Here is an 11,141-nt window from a genome sequence, read left to right on the forward strand (position 1 = left end):
GCCCACTCAGTGAATGAACTTGAATCATATGCCGATAGGTGTGCTGTTGAATACATAGATAAACACCTGAAGTGGCCTCATAGCTGCACGAATCTTAATGCACATCTGTGCTGAATTACTCACCGTTTTTTTTTGCGGGGGAATTTCTCACCGTCATGTACCCTGGCCACTAGAAGCAGCTTTCCGAGGTGTAACTAGGCTTTAAGGTGATGATGATGCAGATTAAAATTGTCTTCAATTTAATCATCATAATTGTATTACTTATAATATGCAAAATATTTACAGGGTTTATTGGATGAATATTTTGAACATCACTGTTGCTAATATTTTATTTGCAGAAGTCTTATCTGCAACATGATTTTTCACATACTTTCTGGCTAAGTTTTTAATTGTCAATTGATTTGTCATAAGTGGTGAGGTCTTGATGAAACTATTTCCCCTCATTGTAAGTTGGGGCAAGAATATTCTAATATTCATCTTCCACTTCTGATGTGAACCTTCACTTTCGATGTTCTAGAGGGAAGTCTAAACTGACAGTTCTGTAACAAAATGATGCAGTTCATGAGCAGATTTGTGAAATTTCGACCGAACAATGTTAATCCCTTGAAGATTTATGTTCTTGATTTAGTGCACCTGTGGTTTCTTCCTCTTGCTAACTAAATCCGTAAAGCCTCGCTAAAGCGACATGTTTGTTTGTGTGCAATCTATTTGGGCAACGTGCTTCTAGTCATTCATTGGTTCTCAATAACTAATTCTTAACTCAGTAGTTGGCTAGTTGCTGATGCTTGAACTTTTTTTTTTGTAGTTGTTGAGGGATGGCCATGATCTGTTTCTTTCTTGTTCTCAATTCTCCTTCATATCAATAGTAAAAATTAATGAGGTTTCTGTTGCTTACTTGAGACGGAACTGAGGCAGCCACCGGGCAGGGTAGGGTCGCCATGGGTTCCTGGCGGACACCGGCATTCATATGACCCATCCAAATTTTTACAATGACCATAGCACTTGCCGTACACTTCATCCTTGCACTCGTCGATATCTACACATATATAGCCGAACCAACACATGCTAGCATTAAGCAAAGAGAAATCTCCAAAATTTATTGCTCGTCTCAAATCAGAAAAAAGATGGTATTATTAACGAAGATCGGACCTTTGCATCCGCCGTTGATGTAGGGATTCCCTTCGTAGCCGTCTTTGCAGGAGCATGTGTAGCCTCTCTTACCCTTTTTGCAGTGGCTGTGCGTGCTCTTGCAGACGTTGGAGCATTGTGCGCCATGGCCAACGACCTCCCAGTTCAGCCATAAGGGAACTTGCATTGCCTCCGCTGATGCGGGTGTGTCTCCTCCTAATAGCTCAAGGAAGGCCGGTGTATGGCTGAACCAGCCGTGACTCACGACAAAGACGCGCGCAGGCCACTGCTGGTCGGCGCTGCGGTTCCAGCCAAACCATTTGAGCTGCACACTGTAGGACGTGCCGTTGACAAGCCTTCCCGCTACCTCCGCAGGGTCGAAGACGATGTCTGACTGGCAGCAGCCATTGCCGGAGCATTGCATGCCTGCTTCGAGTGTGGATCGTGCCTCGGAGAGTCCATCACCGTTTATGCAGATAGAAGAACAGCTGCTTACGGTCACATCGCCATTCTTGAGTGTCGCCTGAACATTGCAGCTCACAATGATGAGCTTGTTGGATGAAATCGTGTAGGGCCCGTCGGTCGTAAGGCCGCCGCGGAGCGTGCCTTCACCGTTGCCGTCGACTTTTATGTCGCCCATATATATGGCGTCCACCCATGTCGCCATGGTAATGGAGAGGTCTTGAACTTGGAGGGAGCCGTCGCCCAGCAGCAACCGCGGCGGGTTGCTGCTACGGTCGCAGGTGAGGTTGAACCCCGGCCAGTAGCACCTGGCCGGGCCCATGCCGAACGGGTATGGCACGCTCATGTTGCCACAGATGATGTCGCAATTGGGCATCCCTTGCGCCTCGCCCCGATAAAGTGCTCCGGCCAGGAGCGGTGACGTCAGCATCACCACCGCTGTGGCCGCCATCGCTACCCTCAAGGTGTTTGTTATGTTCGCCATTGAGCGGTTGAGCTTGTCTTAGCAACAGCTCCTGAACCATGCATCGCTCTCCAGCCGGGCCGGCTTTTATAAGGTTGCAGCAGCTGCCGTGTGCTATCATTCGACAAGTGAGGACTAAACAATGGTCTAACTTTGGATCAACAAGTTGGTAAAAAAACCAGTACAGTACACACGTAGCTAAATTATTTTTTCTTTGTAAGTGAGCTAGCTGGAATGTAATGATACCTTTAGGACCAAAAAACTGACATGTGAGCAGTCAGGAGTCACGCCATGTGGCACTTTGCTTACTCTGCTGGGTTTTGCAGAGTGTCAAGATTCCAATGGGAACATCGGAAAACGACTGCGGCTGGACTTGCCGGGTTATGAGCCCCCAGTTAGGTTCCATTTTCCATTTCACGTGGGTTATGGTTGTTAACTTAAGCCATTGTCTTTGGTTCCATTTATGATTTGTAAAACAAAGAAAAAAAATTACCATATCACATCTATTGTATTAGTAAAGTAATAGAAAAGAGGTAATATCACTGGTGGTGTCGAAACTTGCCACGGATGTTCAGTTTGGTGCCTCAACTTGTAAAATACATGTAATGCGTGCTAAAACTTGGCACTTTGGTTCAAATACGGTACCAAACACGTTTGTCTACGGCTGCGCTGCTGACTCAGCTTGACAGCGTGGCATGGGACCCCCTGTCAGCCACTCGAGAGGCTGTGCCCGCGCCGCCGCTGGCCTTTTTCCACAAAACACCTTGGATTATTTTTTTTTCTCTCCCAGAAAAATCCCTGGCTCGGCGGGACAGGGCACATAACGATTCACTCCCAAATCCCGGTCGACCAAATCCCTAACCCTCGTTCCCCATTCAGTGCAGCGGCAGGGCGAGGCAATATCGCTCACGGTCGGCGGCGAGGCCGTATCCTTGCACCACGGCGGCAAGCCTCCGGAGCTCAGGTGAGCTGACGCCGCATCCTCTTCTTTCCCCCTATCCAATCCCTATCTTAGACACTCTCCCACCCGTGTCTCACTGTTTAGATGGGAGGATCTGGCATTCCGCGGGGTGAAGATGGAGGACGACGGGGAGCCATGGGCAAAGATTACGTCTGTCGTCACTGAATCCATCTCCCCTCTCTGGTTCTATAGTTCATCAAAGATTGGTATTTTAGATGATTTGCACGATTCAAACACAGGACCATGAGATGCCAGATGTGGTGGGTGCATGCCGCGGCACGAGGTAGATCACACCTTGCTTGCAAGAAAGAGGTCCTGGAGCAGAGTCTAAAGGAGAAAGAGGTCCTGGAGCAGAGTCTTTGGTTTAGTTGCAATCATGTTTGCAATGGCTGGGAGGTCCTAATGCATGAATGAGCAATGTTGAAGCTCTTCTTTTGGTGAACTCAGTGTGCTGTAGTAGCTACTTTGTATGTGTACTGAATGAAAATGGCAATACAATGAAGCTTCTGAATTTTACATGTTTTATCTGACATTTCCTGTACTGCAATGACTGAAAGTGAGCCTGCATTATGATGAATTCGGTACTAGATGCACTTTCAGAAATGTACTAGCTTTTGTGAACTGGACTAGTACAGAATCTTATAGGACTGCATTAACACAAGCTAACCAAACGGACAGGGGTACTACTCATCATCGGTAGAAATATCGATCGTCTCGAGGTCGGCCAATGCCTGTTGCTTGCGGCCCTCCGAACGGCTCTAGCAGCGGCCTCCTGCTGAGCTGTGTGGCGTACCTCTTCGGCCTGAGCAGCCATGATGCTCGCGTCGTACCCCGCCATCACTTACTGTTGATAGACTGAACTTTGACAACATCAGAAACTTTACAGTCAATTTGACAGCAAAATTGCAATTCGACGGCAGATTTAGATAACACTTGAATAATTAATTTTACAGCAGATTCACATAGCTCTTGAATAATAAATTTTGAAAGCAGATTCACAAAACACTTGAACAATGAAAAATACTGCCAATGTGCTTCATGTCAACATACTTAAGTGCATTACATGTTTACATGAAAATAGGCTTCTAAACAGACAAATGAAGTTTATTGGTGAACTCAGTTGCATTCCATAAAGTTCAGTCATGAACTTCTGCATCAGTTTGTATATCTACATGTGGACGAAGTCGTCATCCCACTCATCCCCTTGTGGTGCATTTTGTATGACTGGCTCTTCCTCTGCTGCGACATGTGACCTATCTGAATCAGGTGCAAACATCAAGTTCCAAAATCCAGCCCCTGGTCCTTCCTCCATTGTCATATAGAGTTCCTCTTCCACCATTTCCTCTTCCAGTTCCTCCTCTTGCACCTTCTCCTCTTGTCCTTCCACTTCCTGTAAGCGTGCCAATTTGGAAAATGAAAATTGATAACAAATGACAATAATTTCATGCACGCTGACATGTAGATTTCAACAAAAATCACACCTCTTGTAGCATTTCCCCTACCACCTCGTGAAGCGTTTCCCGTACCACTTCCTGTAGCATTTCCTCTACCACCTCCTTTAGCCTGCCTCTTCCTGCCTCTTGCATTATCACTTGTTTGGTGGCTGGATTGAGGCACATCCTCTGGAATATCTTCAGTAACACCCCTCCTCCTAACTCTTCCAGTAGCCATAGCAGTTGTCACTCTTGGTGGAGGAATGCTAGCTCTAGCTTGTACGACAAATGAAGATTCAGGAAGAGGACCATGGTCCATGACTGGTTGATATGACATCCTCTCCTGTATATTGCAAACAATGTTTGAGAGTAGAGTTAAATATAAAGAGGCCTCAAATATAAAAATAACAGGTTCTAAAGTTTACCATTTGTTGCATGAGGTAAACCATTGATCCTGGTGTTTGAGTTGGATCCATAGATGGATGAATTGTGTGTGGCATGATATTCTGCAAATATAACAAATCGCAGTTGCATAATTGATAAACTTCTGTCACAATGTGAAGCAGGACATATTTAACTTACTGAAATTATGGATGGATCATCAAACTCCTCTTCTGAATCATCATCTGTAGGTACTGGTGCCTCTCTATTTGTTTTTGCCCACTTCTGATGACCTTTCTTGTTGTGATTTGCTGCTCCACAAATAGAAAAGTGCATGCTTACACCATGTTTAGTCAGTTTCTTGCCCCCTTCCTTGTCAAGCTTCTCTTCTGGATCTTTCTTTCTATTTCTCCTTGGTCTACCCATCACCTTGGTGTACACAGGTGGGTACACATCCACTCCTTCCATCTTTGTCCAATGCTCTTGGTCCCTCATCGGCTTGATATTGAAACTATAAGCTTTTTTGTAAGTAGCTACAGAGTAGCATTCATGCACCTGGCTCTCAGGATCTATCCTCTCCTCTCTAGCACAAGCTATGGCATGATGACATGGAATCCCAGACAGCTCCCATCTTTTGCAGTCACAACTCTCAGAGTTCAAATCAAGAATATATGAATGGTTCATTGACAACACCTTGAAAACCTTCTGACCAGCCCCTTGAACCATGCAAAAATAGTCCATTCAGTAAATTTGTCAAGCTTCTTCTATATTTTTGGGCACAATCTTTTACCCCATTTTCTATCAGTGGCCACCTCCTTTTGCTTGTTGTACATCCTAGTTGTGATCTTGTCAGTGATGCTGTCCAACATGGACTTAATTGGTAGTTCTCTAGATTCCAATATCCAACTATGAAATTGAAGAGACAAAAATGTTAGCACACACAGCAGAATGTTAACACAAATGACAATGTATACACAAATGAGAATTAACCTATTTTCACAATTTACCTGTTGAAAACTTCAGACATGTTATTTAGTAGAATGTCACACTTTGGAAATGGGTTGAAAAATGCTTTAATCCAGGTTCTGGGTGGCCATTTTTCACACCATTTGTATGCATCAGTGTTGTCTTGTTCCATCTTTTGCATTGCTCTAGTGTATGTAGGGTTGTTTGTAGCCCTGGCAATTGCCCACAAATTGTTCTTCAGTTGCTCACCTTTGTGAACCTTGTGGAAATTCTGATACATATGCCTGACACAAAATCTGTGTTCGGCATCAGGCCATATCTTTGCCACAGCTTTTATGAGACCCTGCAATTTCGCATAAGAAATTAAGCAACCCAATGTCACATACATATATGATAAAGCAAGAAATTTTCACTTACAAACATATATTTAGGTCATGCAACACAACGTCATAAGTACATTTCATAATGAAAGTCAATTTCACATACAACAAGTCATGGTGAAACTACAAATTTACTTTGATGATGAAATACCTTTTGCTTGTCACTCATAATTGTGTACGGAGAGGTGTTACATATGTTGAAGTCATCCTTTAGGCTTGCCAGAAACCACTCCCAACTGCTAGTTGACTCCACTTTGACAAGGCCAAATGCTATGGGGAAGATACAATCATTTGGGTCAATACCTACAGCCGTGAGTAAATTTCCTTTGTATCTGGTCTTTATGTGACATCCGTCAATAAAAAGTATTGGCCGACAACCATTAAGCCATCCTCTCTTGCATGCATCCAGTGACCAATACAATGTGGAGAAGTGCTCTTTTATCTCTTTTGTATTCCCATCTTCTATCTCCTTTGTACATAGGATAAACTTGCTATCGGGATTGCTTTTCCTTAACTCCTCTCCATAATCCCACAACTGCATGTACTGGTTATCATCCTCCCCCCTTATCTCCTTCACTGATGCTCTTCTAGCTCTTCCCAATTTGCTCCTGGTTGGTATGAGGTTGTACTCTGTTTGCACCTTCTCTGAAAATTTCTTCAAGGGCATCTTCTCATTGTCCCTGAACTCATCTCTGAATTTTCTGGTGAGAAAAGGAGCTGTCAATCCCTTGAGATTCCAGGATTTACTACAAGTGTGCTCATCACAGTACTTTTTAATAACAAAATTAGATGTTCTGTTGTCCTTGCTTGCCATGAGAAACCATGGGCAATCACCACTGCACATAGCTACAATTGTTCTGGATGTGTTCCTTGTCTTCTTCACTTGAACTCTGTTTCTAATGCTATAAGACGTAATAGCATGTCTCAGCTCCTGCACATTACCAAAGACCTGTCCAAGTTTGAAAATAGGGTTATTCAAATCAGTTTCTGGATTAAATCCCTTGAAGTGGTACTTCAACTTATCCCTCTATTCATTGGACAAGTGCAAGTGTGAATCATCTAGAGCATCCTCTGCTAACTCTGCTTCATAGTCACAAGTTGTGTGCTTCTCTCTATGATCATCCACTTCTTTGTCAACATTTTTTACAAAGAGATCATCATCCCCATCTTCTATGTCATAGTCACTGTCATAGAAATCCTCATCCGTCTCTGAATCAGCTGCATTTACTCCATCTTCTTCCTCCAATTCTTCATCAGCACAACCTGAGGATGAACCTTCCCCAAATAACCTCCTAGGCCTCCTCTTATTTGGCACACTTGTCTCCTCAGGACAGCTATATTCATCTTTTTCCTGGCTTTCTTTTCTTGGAGTAATGACCTTTGGAAGTTCAGGAACCCCATTAAGTAAAATATCATCTCTAAGACCACTCTCAAGTGTCTCTCCATGGTCTACAATCAGTAACAAGTTCTTGTGCTCTGTCGTTGCTGCTATCATTGCAAGGATATCTGCATCACATGTCAAATGTTTTAGCCCGTCAACAAATGTCTTTCCAGGCTGACACCAGAAAACATCAAGCTTCACACTATCTCTGTCATAGCCTAGCTGCTGCAAAAAGTCATCAATCCATAACAAGGACCACGTATCACTGTCACAGTTGTCAAACCATGCAACTTCATAATCCATGTAAGTGTTGTTGCTGTAAGTTCCACAAAAGAAACCTTTGTGATGTATCTCAACTGAGAAAAGTCCATCAAAAGCATCTACAATTAACATTCAGTTGAGGAGCAGTTAGAAAATTTAAGTTAACAACAATACATTCTGTTATGTCTCAATGCGACTTGGAAAATTGATTAAATTCAGTACCCAGCAGTACAAATAGCTCAGTCTAACTAAATTCAGTTTGAGTGGAGTTCCAAAATAATTTCATTTATAAACTTGTATGTGTTCTCCTACTACATTCATTCAATTTAGTTCAGCAGTACAAACTTGACTAAAAAAAATTCAGTTTCAGTGGAGTTCAAAATAAATTGACTAAATTCAGTACACAACAGTACAAACTTGTACGTGTTCTCCTACTTCATTCATTAAATTTAGTTCAGCTGTAAATGGCAATTTCAATAATTTCATTTCAAAAACTATCCGACACTGCTGACCTGTATCTGTTCTAAAAATTCAGTTCAAGTACTGTCCACATGTTCAGTTAACGTACTGTCGAAAGATTCAGATAAAGTTACCGTCCAAATATTCAGAGAACCTACTGTCCAAAATTTCAGTAAACGTACTATCTTTTTCAGAAAACCTAATCCTTCTAACACAAACTAGTCTTAAGTAATGTTCATATGCCCTCACTTTAGAATTTTTCCTCACCAAAATTAGCCAAAAAACAAGCCTTTCAAACCCGACCAAACCCTCTAGTTTGAAGCAAGAAACAGGGGACAGCTGTGGGCCATTGCGCATAGGGTTTTCAACTCATAATCATCTACCAAACATCAGCGCACACCAGAAACTTACAAATCACAGGATTTTAACAAAATGCGAAATCAACCTTAACCCTACCGCAAACAGGGGAAAGCTAGCTAGGTCAAGAAAGACGAGGTGGGAATCACCGTAAGTAGGGGCGGCATCGCCTGGAGCACGCCGGTGGGGCTCCGCCATACTCGCGGCGGACGATCAATGCGGTCGCCACGATCCACGGGGGTGGTGTCGTGGTTCTAAGCCTGACAGTAGAGTGGGGGGTAGGTATTGAGGCAAGGTCCTAGCTATGGAGAGGTTGTAAACACAAAGGATGTACAAGTTCAGGCCCTTCTCGGAAGAAGTAATAGCCCTACGTCTCGGAGCCCGGAGGCGGTCGAGTGGATTATGAGTATATGAGTTACAAGATGCCGAACCCTTCTGCCTGTGGAGGGGGGTGGCTTATATAGAGTGCGCCAGGACCCCAGCCAGCCCACGTAGGAGAGGGTTTAAGGTGAGTTAAGTCTGGGGCGTTACTGGTAACGCCCCACATAAGGTGTCTTTACTATAATAAAGCCTACTTAATTACAGGCCGTTGCAGTGCGGAGTGCCTCTTGACCTCCTGGTGGTCGAGTGAGTCTTCGTGGTCGAGTCCTTCAAGTCAGTCGAGTGAGTCCCTCGTTGGTCGACTGGAAGGCGACCTCTTCTAAGGGTGTCCTTGGGTAAGGTACTTAGATCAGGTTCGTGACCCTACCCTAGGTACATGACCCCATCATTAGCCCCCGAATGGATCGAGGCTCCGAGTGAGGAAGGAGTTGATGTCGTTTCCGATTAACCTTTGCGCTCTGGTCGTGCATTGTTCTGGACCAAAGAATCTCTTCGTCGATGGTGAGCAACTTGTCTTCAGTCGACTCGATTCATTCTCTTCTCTCGTCGAGTGATCTTTTGGGCTTCGACGATCCCCGAGCGACGGATCGCGGGAAACCCCGCGTCTGACAGACTGATCTGCCGTTCGCGGATTTCGCGGGATGCGAAATTTGGGGACGCGCGCGAAGTGGAGCGGACCGCGGCGTTCGGATGGGACGGGACATAGACGCCTCGATCTCCACGCCGCTTTCTTCGCCACGTATCCCGTCTGCATAACTGCTCCCGGATATGATTAGATCGACCGGGCCCACCTGTCATCCACTCGGAAGGGACCTTATAAATGCGCCCGGCGAGGATTTCTGTGCTGCGCCTCAGCATTCTCTCTGTCTCTCTGCTTCCTTCTTCCCTGCCCAGCGTGCTCGCTCTCGCCCCCGCACCACTTCCCTTCGCGCATCTCGCCGGCAACCATGGCCAAGGAGAAGACGGCGGCGCTGGAACGTGCCAAGAAGGCGTCGGCGTCGGAGAAGGCAAAGGGGAGATCCACCAGCCGCGGAGGGTCCTCGTCCAGATCCCGCCTGCCGAAGGGCTGGGTCCAAGGAGACTGGATCCAGTCGACCATCACAGAGAATGACCTCCTCAACATGGCCAACGAGGGCTTGATTCCTCATGGAGCTGCGAGGCTTCCGGGGAAGGAATGGCAGCCCCAGCCAGAAGAGGGTGAGTGTGTGCTCTTGGCCACCCATGTTGATCGTGGATTTTCCTTGCCGCCGAGTGTTTTCTTCCGTGGCTTCTTGAATTTCTTCGGAGCGCAGCTCCACCACTTTACCCAAAACTCTATTGCCTATCTTGCCGCGTTCGTGTCCATGTGTGAGGGTTTCTTGGGCTGTCGACCGCACTGGGGTTTGTTCAAACATATATTCACGTGTCGCTCTCAGACCGTGAAGAAGGCGAGCCCAGGTGATGAGAGAACCCGAGTCGTCCAAATGTGTGGGGGTCTGGGGATCCAGGTGAGGAATAAGAGCACCTTCCTGCCCATGACCTTTCCCGAGTCAGTCAGAGGCTGGCAGTCGACCTGGTTCTACTGCCGGGACCAGTCGACGCCGGGACAGTCGAGTGGACTCCCACAGTTTACCATGGACCGAGTGAACAAGCCCTCCTCTCTGAAGTTGATTCCGGAGGAGAAAGCTGATGTGAAGATGTTGATGGAGCGCGTGGTGCAGTTGGTTCGGGAGGGAGTGACGGGCATGGACCTCCTGGAGGTCTTCCTCAGGCGTCGCATCCAGCCCCTTCAGTTCAGGAGCCACTGCATGTGGTTGTACTGTGGGACTGAAGACGAGACTCGAGTCCATCCAGAAGCAGTCGACGATGTCACTCTGGAAAGATGGATGGTAGCCGTTACCGGAAACAAGGACAACCCACGCGGAGCCAGAAGGATTCCTCCACTCGACCACAACAGCGATCCAAACAAGGTACACTTGCTCTGCTCTCCACTGCGTTCTTGTCGCATTCATTTCTGTTTACCCTGCCGACTGGTCGACTGATCCTTGTCTTGATATCTGCTAGGCCCTCACCGAGCTGTACTCGATGCCCAATGGGGCACAAGCTCCGACTGAGGAGGGTGAGGCGAGTGGGGGCGAGAGCCAGGACG

The 11,141-nt window shown here is 45.9% G+C and overlaps 1 protein-coding gene and 1 long non-coding RNA gene across 2 annotated transcripts in view; one reads left to right on the forward strand and one right to left on the reverse strand.

The window, feature by feature from the left end:
• LOC123067009 (wall-associated receptor kinase 3) overlaps positions 1–2,094 on the reverse strand; it is a 6,202-nt gene extending 4,108 nt beyond the window's left edge. Inside the window, exons 1-2 of the mRNA XM_044489971.1 lie at positions 1,150–2,094; positions 896–1,036 (exon numbers count right to left, since the gene is read on the reverse strand). Coding sequence (XP_044345906.1) covers positions 896–1,036; positions 1,150–2,074 — 1,066 coding nt within the window. The 5' untranslated portion in view covers positions 2,075–2,094. The remainder of the gene's footprint in view (positions 1–895; positions 1,037–1,149) is intronic.
• Positions 2,095–2,876: 782 nt separating this feature from the next.
• Positions 2,877–3,539, forward strand: LOC123067010 (uncharacterized). Its single transcript, XR_006431498.1, has 2 exons — positions 2,877–3,017; positions 3,099–3,539. It is a non-coding gene; the product is annotated as an uncharacterized lncRNA (long non-coding RNA).
• Positions 3,540–11,141: the final 7,602 nt, after the last annotated feature.

Source organism: Triticum aestivum, chromosome 3B, assembly GCF_018294505.1.
Source record: "Triticum aestivum cultivar Chinese Spring chromosome 3B, IWGSC CS RefSeq v2.1, whole genome shotgun sequence".
Lineage (NCBI taxonomy): Eukaryota > Viridiplantae > Streptophyta > Magnoliopsida > Poales > Poaceae > Triticum > Triticum aestivum.